At 40.8% G+C, this 14,009-nt stretch overlaps 1 protein-coding gene across 5 annotated transcripts in view; it reads left to right on the top strand.

The window, feature by feature from the left end:
* Window positions 1-14,009, top strand: part of ACACA (acetyl-CoA carboxylase alpha) — a 281,347-nt gene that overhangs the window by 117,431 nt on the left and 149,907 nt on the right. For all 5 annotated transcript variants that reach the window (XM_008695441.2, XM_008695440.2, XM_008695439.2 and 2 more), the window contains 4 exons: window positions 5,892-6,005; window positions 7,222-7,335; window positions 8,346-8,435; window positions 9,973-10,091. In XM_008695441.2, coding sequence (XP_008693663.1) covers window positions 5,892-6,005; window positions 7,222-7,335; window positions 8,346-8,435; window positions 9,973-10,091 — 437 coding nt within the window. The remainder of the gene's footprint in view (window positions 1-5,891; window positions 6,006-7,221; window positions 7,336-8,345; window positions 8,436-9,972; window positions 10,092-14,009) is intronic.

Below are 14,009 nucleotides of genomic sequence, written 5' to 3'. Positions count from 1 at the left end.
AATCAAAAGAAGGAAGGAATCTCTGGCCAGTTAGTTGCTTTTTAAAATTTCAATACAAGGATTGCTAATTCTCATTTGGATAAAACAAGACTTTTCGGCAGAAAGGGATAATGAGGAGGGAGTGGAAGAATCTCTCAGTTTGGACCTAAAATGGGGTGTATTTGCCTTTTTAGGGAGCTAATGATGGTGAGTTTTCATTTTATTATGATTACCTTTTTAAGGACTTAACAGTTTTCTGCACTAAAAATAGACAAAGCCCAGAATCCTTGGAGCAGCAGAAGAGTAATGATCGTCCAGGACTGTCGCTGGGTTTCTTAAATTCTAATTTGTAAGATATAGGGGCTCGGCTCGCTCCTTTTGCGGAGTGATTGTAAGTAACGCTTGCCTTAAGAATCTCATTATTGGAACACGGAGCCATATTTCCTCTGAGAATTCTGGAGTAGCTTTGAGCCGGGGCTGTTCATTTCTCAAGTAATCATGCTGGTGTGATGGAGAGAGAAAATGGCAGCTGTTCGGAGCTCAGGCCTTCAATTTTCTTCAGAGTCCAGTCACTCAAGTGTGTAATTACACGGGGGTGCTGCAGAGGCGTTGGGCCCTGTCAGAGAACTGGTTTGAGGCTTTGCTTTCTGCTTTTGCCAGTCAGGACAGGCAGAAGCCAATGGGACTCTGACTTGCTGCTGTTCTTTTTTTCCCCACCTTGTCATCCTGATTACTTCTTACCTGCATGGATAGTGCCCAAACTTTCTTTCCAACAGGCTGAGCTCTTTGGAGAAAAGAGCTGTTGTTAGTGTTTGGGTTTGGAGGAATAGGGTGGATGGGGAGGAGAGGGGGAGGGGGAGGAGGAAGAGGAGGAGGGAAAGGTTGAAGATGTGAACCAGAAAGATGGATTTGTCCTTTTCTTTATTTTGGCATTTCACATTTTTCTTAAAAAAAAACAACAACAAAGCAAAACTCAGTAAACAAAGCCTAGGATCGGTAGGCTTTCATATCATTGAATTTCTCTTGAAACATCAGCTACTTTCACTTTATCTTAGAGATTTGTAAATCAAGAAGTTAATTGATATGCTTGAGCTGAGGGCCAGCTAGCCCTGTCCTATTAGGCAGCAGGAATGAGAGCTCAAGAGGTGTTCCTTTCTGATCTGATCTTACCGAACACCAGATGGGGGTCTCCTCATTCCTTCTTTGGTAATGGGCAGGTCTCACCGCCATCACCCCGCCCCACATCTGCATTAATATTGGTGGCTGGTAAAAGCTATTGTACTTGTTTGGCTCACTCTTTCTATAGGTCTCACTGCCTTTTACAGATATCACCTGGACATGGTAGCATTCGAATTCCCCAGGTTATGTTCTCTGCCACTTCCCCTTTCTCTGCTTACCTTGGCTTCCTGATTGATGGTTATGTGCCCGGCATTTCAATCTTTGCTTTCTAGAAGTAGGATTGTTGATGGTGTGCTTTGCTGAGCTAGATGATGATTTCTGGGGCTTTTGAACCTAGAGGGAGGGATCAAGACAATCAGGCTTCTGTGAATCAGTGCTACAAAACGTGGGCTGCTCCGAGGAAGCCCTCAGCCCCTCCAGGCGTTAGCAGAGCGCCCAGTAGTAACTTGCCTCCAGGACTCTTGAGCAAATTTGTTCTAATCTTTCACCCTGTCTGGAAAGCAGAATACCAAGTAAAATGCTAAAGTCCTATCATTTTTCCTCTATTTGGAGGAACATGGTGCCTCGATTAAAACCAAAGTCTGGAAGACCAAATTAATTTTTTTGAAAGCTCTATTTCTTACATTTGATTTCATAGGAAAAAGCTTAGAACATTGTTTATGTTTACTTAGAGATACTTAAGAGATTTTTTTTTTCTTTTTAAGAGAGAGCTCGAGTGGGGAGGGGCAAAGGGAGGAGAGAGAGAATCTTGATAAAACGCAGGGCTTGATCTCACAACCCTGAGATCAAGATCTGAGCCGAAATCAAGAGTTGGACGCTTAACCAACTGAGCTACCCAGATACCCTTATTTAAGATTGTTTGGCCAATTTAAGCAGTTTGGCACCAATAAAAAGTATCAACATCCTTGTAGCTGTCTAAATAGCAAAGTACGTATCCAGTAGCCGCCTTGATGCTAGGTAGTCCTCCCCTCACTACTTCTGATATGGTCCACGTGACCATGATAAACAACCATGCTCCTTATGAGTAATGCCATCCGTGCCTGTGAGCCTCTGATTTGGTTTAGATGGGGAGCCTTTCCTTCTTGCTTTTAACATGACTGCAAATAATTTTGTCCAATGTGTAAATAAAGAAGTTGTCTTTCTCAGTGAACCCAAGTTTACTGAAAAAGGGTGATATTAAGAATGTCTTATTAAACTTGTCCCATGACGTCCTTGGAATGTCAAAAAGTCCAGCTGTGACTAGAAGAAGCTACCAGTCCATTGATGATTTTGGGATTAGTGCCTCACTCAGCTGAGCAGTAGTTAATGTCTCAAGAGCATTACACATAAGTCACATTCTGTTGTGAATTGCCTTCAGATGCTAGGATGCTAAGATCAGGTTGGATTATATTGGGCTCTTTTGACAGCTGCATAACTTTGACTATGGTTTTGACACTTAAGCATATTTGTTATATTTCTGCAAATCTGAAATATTCCCTGTTGTTAGCCACCATCCAGCTTAAGAATAAATATAAGAAATAAGTGATACCAACCTTAGCCATTACTGAATAATTATGTTCACTTTAGCCTACAGATTTTTGCAATCTGTAATCCCAGAATCAGCAGTTAGGCTCATTAAAAGAACGTCTTTATATTGAGGAAACACATCTGCTGACATAGTTGCCATTTAATGTCATTGTTACAAAGTGTTCACCAGAATTAGATGGCGATGTTGGGCTTCCCATAGGAAGCCTGTCTCTAGGCTAGAGGGCCATAAACTTCCTTCTGGATGTTTATATCTTCGGATGGTTGGTTCTGATGAATAGAATGGTCTTTAGTGCCTGGTGGTTTCTTTTAGGACCTGAACATTGTCCAGGTCAGGGACAAGAGAAGGTTGAGAAGGTTACTTTATATGTGATTTCCTATTGCCAGTCTTTTTCTAAGTAGTCGTGATGACCATGGAGAAATAATATTTGAATGGAAAATCCAAGTCAGGATAAACTAATGGAGGTAGTGGTTTCTTGATACTGTATTTGATGCTTCATGTCCCAGAAAGGTCTGGTTTCTGTACTTTATCACAAGGAGCCTGGGAAGACTGTCATTTGGTGATTGTGAATGAATAATTATGTCCCGATTATTTTTTTTTAATCTCCATAGTTCACTTTTCTTTCAGATACTATTTCTTTTTCCCTACCCTGCTTCCCTTCCTTTTCTCTCATAGTGGAAAGATGAATCCAAAAAAAGTGGCTTTTTAAAAAAGTGGTTTTGTGTGTTAAGTTAGAAGATGATCTGTAGTTAGGCAAGAGGATAGCTCCATTGTTATGTATGTATTTTAGTTTAATCTCAAAAGGTAAACCTGGATTTCCTTTCAAGGGAAAACATTCCCCATCAGAGCTCTTGCGTCCGATACAAGTAGGTAGCTAATGTTCTTATTTTGTCATGTTGGCTTTTCTTGTTAGATGTTGAGACTTGAGTCTGGCTGTTTGCAGAGTAGCTGAGTTTTATTATTTAGGACACCTGTTAGGTTTTTAGATCTTTCAGTGGGTCTTTCTGATGAGTGGAGTAAGAACCTCAGAAAGGAATATTTTTCTCTGTTAGGAACATTGGGAAAAGAGGGATTTGGTAGGAAAAACTTGTCTTGATTTCCCTATCCACTGTTACCTATCTGTTCTTCTGTCTTCCTGTGGTCTTGTCTCTGGTGATTTTATATATTCCTTTGAAATTGTCTTTTTGCTCCTTAGTTTTCAACAAAAGATGCAACTTAGTTGCATTGTCTCCCTCCTTTTTTCTTTTATGCCCTAGAGTACGTGGAGAGGCCCTCTGGTCCATGACTCCACCCTCAACCGAACCCTGGATTTACAGTCACCTATTAGCCGCTTCTCTCCTACCCTCGTAAATTCCTTTCACTAAACAGGTGAATCTTCTCACTCAGATCAGTGAATTCCCTGTTTTCAACAGGTGAAAACAATACTTGCACTTCCTTAACTATAAACCCCCATCATCTGTTTTATGTCTCGACATTTGGAGCCGACTTCTGGTTGGTGGACTGGAGAACCAGAAACTATTTCCTGTTTCATAATGTTTGAAAAGGGGCCTGGGTGGCCTGGGCGGCCTGGGCGGTTGAGTGTTCGACTCTTGGTTTTGGCTCAGGTCATGATCTCAGGACTGTGAAATCGAGCCCCGTGTTGGGCTCGCAGTCAGCATGGAGTCTGCTTGAGATTCTCTGCTCGCTCGCTCTCAAATAAATAAATAATAAAAATCTTTAAAAGAGGAAAAAAAATGTTTGAGAAACGTTCTTCTCCGCATGGTGGTGCTGAGTACTCCAAAGCTGTTTACCCAGTGATGTGGAAGGTAGTAGGGGTTATAGAAAAGGTGTTTTGGGAAATGCATATCTGCCCCGAAAGCCTCAAACTTTTGTTTATACTGTTGTGATAAAAGGACGATAAAGAGTATGCCTGAGATGAGGAAGGTAAGTATGACCTGGAGATTCTTCAGGAAAAAGGCTGATAATCAAGGTAGGAAGAAAATCAGAAGGCAGCAACAGCAAGCCTTTGGGAATCTGGTCATCTTTCATGTCCTGTTGGTAGTAGAGGGAGAATAAAAATTCACTGCAATATAAAGGAAGTTGTTTCAAACTCCAAGTAGAGGAACTGTGCCTAAACGTGTATATTTTATGTGGTATGGTGTTAGGAACTTCTATAAATAGCTCTGTAAATTTCAGAAAAGGACAGACATTTCAGAAAACTTAGGATTTTTTCAGCTAAGATGAAAATTACATGGATAATAGATGAATTTTGGGAGTGAACTAATATTCCACTGGAGAAGAAACATTTTTCTCAAAATATGATAGAGAATTTTTTTCTTAAGTTTTGACTTTAGGAGAGGAAGTACCCAATTGAATAAACCCATGGACTGTATAGTAGGAGCGTGGTTTTTCCCTCTGATCCAGCTAAGGATTCACCATGTTTAGTTATTCTGGAATGATTCCTGGTACAGCAAGAGGATACATGATTTCGGGTATAGAATTGTCAGCATATGAGATGGTGTTTTTATTTAGTGTGTGTTTTTAAATGAATAATTTGTTCTTGTGCTTCTGTTTTGCACCCTCCTGGGATGCTGAACATTTGGCATGTGGAATGAAAACCACCAGGAGTGGTTCCTTTTGCTTTATTATGCCTTCTTTCCAAAAGTGGGAGAGGGAACAGGAAAGCCTTTAGTCCCCCCTCTTAAAACTCTGAGGCCTCATCTGTTAGGTTTTACTCAGAATCCCCAGACCCCTTAAAAGGTCTGGGATGATTTCTTCATGTTAAAAGTACAGTGTCGATTTGTAAAGAAATTCACTAGGAATTTTGAATATGAATGACTGAGGGATTTGGGTTTCTCCTTATCAGTGGCTTCCTCTGGGATCTTCTTGACCACATTGTTTGGAATAAAAATAAGTTTGGGGCGCCTGGGTGGCTCAGTCGTTAAGGCTCAGGGTGTGATCCCAGGGTCCTGGAATGGAGCCCCACATCAGGCTCCTCCGCTGGGAGCCTGCTTCTTCCTCTCCCACTCCCCCTGCCTGTGTTCCCTCTCTCGTTGGCTGTCTCTGTCAAATAAATAAATAAAATCTTAATGCAAACTTCTTGTAATTTTTTTTTTCTTATTAATCCCGCTATGTTTACTTTGTTTTTGTCCCCTTTTCCTATTTCAGAGTTCTAGCCACAATTCTTTTTAATGTGGATGTGTATGTGTTTTTTCACACTAACAATTAGGACCAGTTGTGCGGTCGGGACCCTACTCTCACCGACGAGCTGCTGAATATCCTCACAGAGCTAACTCAGCTCAGTAAGACCACCAATGCCAAAGTGGCGCTCCGAGCACGCCAGGTAAGGCTTTGTGTTGGTTATCTTGAGGGAAAAATGGTTTTCATAGACTGGGTGCTCTTAGAAACAGTGAGCGTTGACTCTGTCACCTGACAAAGATCGTGCGTTTTCCCACATGTCTTCTCATTGCCTTCAGAACAAATGTTTTCATGTGGTACATTTTTTAAAGAGGAAGGAAAACATTAACGTTGAGTCTCTTTAAAATAGAAGGCTTTTTTCCTCTTATATAATTCTGTTACCGTTTACCTTTCCTAGGAGCCTTGTGATAGTAGACCAGGGTCACGTGGAGGAAAGGAGGCTAAGGGTTGGCAATAAACTCAATATTTTTCACTTCCCAAAGGGAGCTTAGAAGCAGGTGAAAACTTTTTTAAGTGTGTAGGAAAAAATCAAGTGTGGAAAGCAGAAAGATAATGCAATGAATCCGAAATGCTGGCAATCAGAACAACCCTAGAGAAGTCTGGTTAGTTTCACCCTGTAGTCTTCATTTCCATTCCAAAAGGTTTCAGCAGGGAAGCCAAGAAGTGGCCCTCCCTTTGTGTTGCAGTGCTCGGGCATTGACAAGGAAGCAGCATTTGAAGCTGTTCAGTGACCTTCTGCTTTCTCCGCAATTGTATCCATGTCACTGAGCTACTCAAAGTTATTGAACCTCTCAGTGACCTGCTGAGACTATTCAGGTCCCACCGTGTCCCTGTATGTTTGTGACACTGCTCCTCACACGCATTGGTGTTCCATCCCGACGCCTTCTCCTTGATACCAAGTACCTGGGGCTGTCAGAGCAGCTTTTCCTAGTCCTTTCTACTTCGGAGTTGCAAAAGCCTAGCTCTGTTGCCTCCACTCTCCACAGCTGCTCCCTGCCAGACCTGATTCCCAATTAACAGCTAGTCATGCAGTCTCCAGGACTAGCAGCTTTGCAATGGTAAATCACATGCGCTGAGGGAACTTGACTGAAGCTGTTTTCTCTCCCTCCCCCGCTGCCCACCCCCGCCATGGGAAATTGCCCACAACGCAAATCACAGCTAGAGTCAACCGAGGTGCAATATTTGGTGGCATTGGCTTTACGTTACAGGACCTAGAAGTTGTTTTACTTGGTCTCTGTTTTATCTTTGATGCCTGCACTTACAGATTTATATTTATTGCTTTTGTATCAGAGCTGCCTAATAGGAGGCTAGAATAATCACTCCCTCAGGAACTTATGCCTCTTATTTTGCTCTCACTCTAGGTTCTTATTGCGTCCCATTTGCCATCATATGAGCTTCGCCATAACCAAGTAGAGTCCATCTTCCTTTCAGCAATTGACATGTACGGACATCAGTTTTGCATTGAGAACCTGCAGGTATACATGTAGTCCCTTTCTACCACTGTGCACTCTTGTCCCCTTTATTCCCAAGCATGATTTAATTAATCGCTCTATTTTGATTTTCTGTGTAGTGAAGTTTCATGCCTTGACTTTATAAAATGATGTATACTTACTATATTTTTTTTCATAAAAATGCTGTTAGAATTGTGGTTGAACTTAAAAATCAGATAGGCCTGCCTTGGTAGACGTGTCCTGTTGAAGTCTTTGCCTCTTATGCTTTTTATCCAGAATATATTCTAGGCTAGAATTAAGTGGTTGCACTGGTTGATGTCTGATATTTGAATCAGATGTGTAAATAGGTAGTTAGTCTTCTAGAGACAAAACTACTTAAGTCATTTCAGTTTCATTTTTATTATAATGCTTACTATTAAGCTTTATACAGAGCCTATTTTATAGAGGAGTATTGGCTACTTTTACTACTAATTGAGAGGACCTTGACTATTACTTTTTTGACAGCATCATTTCCTCAGGAATGACATTCTATTTTTCTACCTTTAAATAAGAGTAATATTGTTCTATCTAGCCAAGGGAGTCTTCAGGCTTTCTGTCAGATTTCCTTCTGGGGAACCTGGGAGGAGGGGGAGGATGTTTTTGCTTATTTGGTTCATAGTTGAAACAGAGGGTTTCAACTGGGGTCCAAATCTGTGGTTTACCATAGTGGAGGATTGAGACAATATTTAAGAGGTTGGGTACAAATATGTGTCAGGAAGGATATTAATTATGGTCACTAATGATGAGTTGTTAGTGTATTACTTTTAAGAATTTTACATATATTAATTCTTCTGATACAACAGACCCATGAGGATAGGTATCATTTTCCCCATTTTGTAACTAAGGAAGCTGGGACACAAAGAAGGTTAAGTTCATATATGACATTCGTCGACAGAATTCTTGGGTTACTCTGAGTGCTTCAAATGCAAAATATTGTGCACTGAAATTGTTCTCTTTTGGATGTAGTTGTTTAAGCTTGTCTCTGTGCCTTCCAGAAACTCATCTTGTCTGAAACATCTATTTTTGACGTCCTACCAAACTTCTTCTATCACAGCAACCAGGTAGTGAGGATGGCAGCTCTGGAGGTGAGTTTTCATAGCAACATGATGTGACCTTTTCTAGGTTTCTAGCTGATTTCTTCTGTCCACTTGGCTATTCTGTCAGTCCTTTTTCTTCGGCTGTAAGGTTGGTGCTTTGGCGTCGTCTTTTCCTCTGAAACAAACACTTGCTTTTAGTCAAGTGTTTCAGCTGAACTAATCACCACTTCGGGCTCCAATCTTAGGAAAATAGCTGCCAACAGTTCTCAATAGTCTCTACTTTTCCAGATATTTGAATTAGGATTCCCTATAAAACAATAAGTGAAAAACCATATGGCTGACCAGAACATATTCCATTTTATGATCTGGGCCAAATAAAATGGATTTTAGTTATCTTCTGAATTTTCAGGCAGCTCTTATGAAATATTTTGTCCTGAGAAAGAAAGTAATAACATTTAATGAACTGTTTTAGGTGCTTTACTCTTTTTCTCATTTACCCCTACCATTACTTCATGAAGTAAAAAGAAAGTGAGACTCAGAGTTTGTGACTTGTCCACATTTATGTAGATAATAAGCGGAAGAGTTTGCATTTGAACCCAGGTCAGTCGGACTCAAAGACTTTTCTGTTTCCACTACAGCCCTCTACCTCATTAAGCACAAAAATTGCAGGCCCTGAATACTACTGTAAAATTGCCAAGCAGATGTCTTTTGAAAATGAAGAAAAGGAGTATCTTAGATGATTTTATGTAACACGGCATCACTACAATCTGTTGCAAGCTCCTTTGGCTTACTTTTTATTTGTATTCTGTGGATAGAATGTAATGTATCCTACTCAGTAAATACCAAATTTGGAAAATATCTAAGTGTCTTAGAGTGCTTTCAAGTCATTTAATGAGAAATCTCCTTATGTACCTCACATGATGCTAGAATCCCTTGTAGCATTTTATGTGCATGGCAAATTGGCTGTGAAGTGCACAAGATCAGACGGGCGGTTTTTGCTGAGACGGAGCCTGTTGCTGTTTCTTTTAACTCTTGAGTCAGGTTGGTGCGTGTGAGCTGTTATGTCACGTTATGTCTTACTGCTCTTGCCTACGGTTTGGAGGATATAAGTCATCTAAAATAATTCGGGGCAGTGGGAAAACAGATGCAGGATAGTAAAAGAGTTGAAGTGTTCAACAATTGTCTGTCTCCTGCCTTCACTGCACAGGCGGCTCAGCACCAGTACCTCCCATGTTTCTCACCGCTTGCTTTTATCTTCTGTTGAAATGGTTGTGCGCAATGAGTTAATAGTCGTGATTCTGTATGCTCGCTTTTACTAATGATCGAACCTTCTCGTGAGTTTGGCTTAGTGTGAAGGGTTTATGACCCAGCCAGTGGTGTCCCACAGACGCAGGCTAGTATTAGTTCCATTTACAGTCACGGTATAGCTTTAAGACCTCAGCCTTATTAATTGAAGCAAGTTGTTTATGTTCAGAGCCTTCTTCTACATCGCATACCTCTTCTCAGGACTGTCTTTTTCCTGGGCTAAGCATCTCTTAGTTTTTGTTCCTGAGGTGGTATTTACTGAGGATTCATTTTTCACCAGGTTTATGTTCGAAGGGCTTATATTGCCTATGAACTTAACAGTGTACAGCACCGCCAGCTTAAGGACAACACCTGTGTGGTGGAGTTCCAGTTCATGCTGCCCACCTCTCATCCAAACAGGTGAGTTTGAACTGGGACGTGCATCTGAGCCAGCCAGATATGTATCAGGAGAGTTAGGGGGAGTAACGGATGTGACAATTCCATGCGTTTTTGGTTTCGGCTAGAAACAGAGCAGAAAATGAACAAATTTAAATCATGAGAGAAGAGCCTCTTGGTACCTGCTTTTTTTTTTTTTTTTTTTTAAATCTTTGACCTGGAGAGGTGAAGTGTAGTCTAATTAAGATAGAAATTTGATGGGCGCTTGGGTGGCTCAGTTGGTTGAGCAGCTGCCTTTGGCTCATGTCATGATCTCAGGGTTCTGGGATCGAGCCCCACCCTAGGCTCCCTACCCAGCGGGGAGTTTGCTTCTCCTTCTGCCCCTCCCCCGACCTGGGCTCACACACGTGTACTCTATCTCAAATAAAATCTTAAAAAAAATAAAAATTTGAGGATTACTCCATCATTCCTGTTTCCTTGTATTATGTCACTGAGGAAACATAGTTCTTTTCTTTCTTTTCTTTTTTCAAGTCAGAATTTACTGGCATTTTACTTGCTGGAACTTTGCCAGAAAATCACTTTTCTTTTTTTTTTTTTTTTAGCAGTTTAAGTCAAACAGTTGGAAGATGAAAATATTTTGGGTGGAGGCTCCTGGGTGGCTTGGTCAGTTAAGCATCTGACTCTAGATCTCAGGGTCATGAATTCAAACCCCAAGTTGGAGCCTACCTTAAAAAAAAAAAAAAGAACTCAGGCGGAATGCTTTTCTTTTCTATATATTTGTTATAGGTTAATGGAAATTTAAATCAGGTTTTAAAAATCATACTTCAGGGGCGCCTGGGTGGCACAGCGGTTGGGCGTCTGCCTTCGGCTCAGGGTGTGATCCCGGTGTTCTGGGATCGAGCCCCACATCAGGCTCCTCCTCTCTGAGCCTGCTTCTTCCTCTCCCACTCCCCCTGCTTGTGTTCCCTCTCTCGCTGGCTGTCTCTCTGTTGAATAAATAAATTAAAAAAAAAATCTTTAAAAAAAATAGATTAAAAAAATAATAAAAATCATACTTCAGAAGCAAACTGAAATTTGACTAAACTATATAATTAAGCCATTCTAATTCCATTATTTTTCCCTTCCTAAGCCCTTTAAGAAATAAGATGTACATACAGAAATTTTCAGTATTGCTTTGGTTTTAAGATGAAAATACTTTATCTTGTACACTGATTTATTTTTAAAGTATTCTGAGGCAGTGAAAACCGAGGAATCCCACCCACGCCTATGGTCATCCCCTCCTGTATTTTCATTCTTTTTAGTAATACCATAGGAAATATAAATACCACAGCCAATCTTAAGCTGCCCCCCTCCATTTCTTCTTTATGGCCTTTGGTTCTTCACTTCGTATTACAAAGTACTGTGTCTTCGGGGATCCTTGGTTATGGACAACAGAAATGGTTTTGTTCTGAATTGCTACTTCACCCAGAGCAATAGAAACCCTTCCTGGAGACAAAGAAGTCTGTGCTGAGACTTTTGGCCACTGGATGCCACTGTTGATCCAGCAGAGGTCAGCAGATGGGCAGAGGCATCTTCAGAGAAAGTACTTCTCTTCTTTGTCTCAGAAGATCCTTTCACATCTCCACCTCGAAAATACCTTATGGCTGGCAGAGAAAAGCATATATCCTTGATTTAGCAAGCATCTCTCGGTACATTTTTGCCTCCATGGATTTCAGAATCTCATTTTCTAGAAACGAATGGTTGTCCTTCAGCGAGCGGCGAAGTGCTCACGGCACACATGGGCTCAGCACTCGGTCTTCTTTCTTTTCCTGCATTCCTTGAATAATTGTAGAGAACTACATGCTATACTTAATGCTCTTTGTAATTCTCAGGACATTCTCCTTTTCTTCCTGCTTTCTACTACCTCTTCCCTGTGGGCAGTGATTTGTAGTCAGGCTGCAGAGCTGCTTCTGATTCCTTCCCTCCTCATTGCTCCCCTTGTCTCTCTGAATTGCTCTCCCTGTCCTACTTTTTTATTTGAGGATACGTGTCCAGTTTGGTGAAGGAAAGTCGACTGGAAAATGAGAGAAATGCTTCTTAACTGTTTGTTCAGAAATCTTATTCACCTTTCCATCTCAAGGATATGAATCTTGGTTATTCCTCATATGGCTTCAAAACTTGGATGCTTGTCCCTCCCGACGTCTGAGGTATACACATCCCTATGGATAAAAACCAGACTTGAACAGAACTGTGATCCTGTTTTCTCTCTCCAGTCTTCCTTGGCTGTGTGTATATAAAATTATAAGCTGCTAGATTATTGTCAGTAGCAGTAGTACTAGTGGTATCGATGTAAAGATGAAGACAAGGAGAAGTAAAGGAGGAAAGGTGAAATAAACTTTGTGAAAACCAGAAAAATGTTAAAATTGCTTTAATGCCTTTTTAGATCTAAAGTCCTTTTGTTAGTTTAGGAATGTAAAACGTGTTATCCGATTTAATCACCAAATGATATTTCAATTTAGAGTATAGCTTTTTCACTGAACTATAAATTTGCTACTTGAATTTAGTTTTATAAGATTTTATATTTTCTTACAAATGTTTTAGTTACAATTTGAAGTTATGACCTCGTTCTGACACCAACTGGTGTACTGCAATTCAATTCTGACACTAACCACCTTGAGTTAGATAACACAAGTTAAGGGCTTGGTCCTTCACAAAACTGTCCCTCCTTCAGATGGGGCCACAAGTGGAGTTCCCAAGCCACCTGCAGTCCTGACAAACTGGCTACAAATTTGGGGGTTCCCATGACTCCATCCAGTTTAATAATTCACTAGAACAACTTACAAAAATCAGAAAGCACTATACTTACGAACACAGTTTTTTTATAAAGGACATAGATCCGAACCAGCCAAGTGAAGAGACACATGGAGTAAAGTCTGGGTGGGTCCTGAACACAGAACTTTGCTGTTCTTTCCCTTTGGATTCAGGTACTCCTCCTCCGTACGTTCACCAACCACAAAATTCTATTAAACTTCAATGTCCAGAGTTTATATCAGGGTTTCATTACAGTGGCATGATTGACTGAATCACGGATCGTATTAAACTCAATCTCTAATCCCTCTCCCCTCCGCAGAGGTCCAGCTGGCTCAAAGCCCCCTACCCTTTAATCACACAGTCGGTCTTCCTAGTGAGCAACCCCTGTGCTGAGTTATCTCATCCCTTAGCATAAACTCAGGTGTAATCCAAGGGGCATATGAATAATGAAGATACTTCTGTCTTTTGAGAAATTACAAGGATTTAGGATTTAGAATCTCTCTCCCAGGAACCAGGGACAAAGGCCTGTCAAATTCTTTATAATAGGCTGACTCATCTTATGAAAGAATTCTAGGGTCTCTTAAAGAGTATGCACAAGCCGGGGGGAGAGGCAAACGGAGAGAGGATCTCAAGCAGACTCTGTGCTCAGCGCAGAGCCCAACGTGGGGCTCGATCCCATGACCCTGAGGTCATGACCCCAGCCAGAACCAAGAGTCGGATGCTCAACCAACTGAGACTCCCAGGTGCCCAAGGGTCTCTTAATTTTAACTAGTTTTGAGGCAATTTCCAACAAGCCGGGAATGAGCATATTGGTTTTTATTCTACAGAAGTAAGTTACAAGAGATGACCTGCCAGTGTCTATTCCACTCCCAATCTTATAAGGCTCAAGGACACAAAATTATGTCTGCTAACCTCTAGATTAATGATTCTCAGAATTATTTAGGAAATATTTTTAAAAATACTGACCACCAAGATTCTGATTTATTTTGAACCAAACTCCAGGGGACCATTCTTTGAGAATTGTGATGAGCACCTGCAGTTAAGGATCACTGTCCAATAGAAATACAATGCAAGCCACATATGTTAAATTCTAAGTTTTTTGTTTTCCACATTTAAAAGTGTAATAAGAAACAGATAAAATTACCTTTAACA

Source organism: Ursus maritimus, unplaced genomic scaffold (genome assembly GCF_017311325.1).
Source record: "Ursus maritimus isolate PB19 unplaced genomic scaffold, ASM1731132v1 scaffold_24, whole genome shotgun sequence".
In the NCBI taxonomy this organism is placed as follows: Eukaryota; Metazoa; Chordata; class Mammalia; order Carnivora; family Ursidae; genus Ursus; species Ursus maritimus.
The sequence above is the reverse complement of the archived record's forward strand: the minus strand, read 5'-3'. Positions and strand labels throughout refer to the sequence as shown.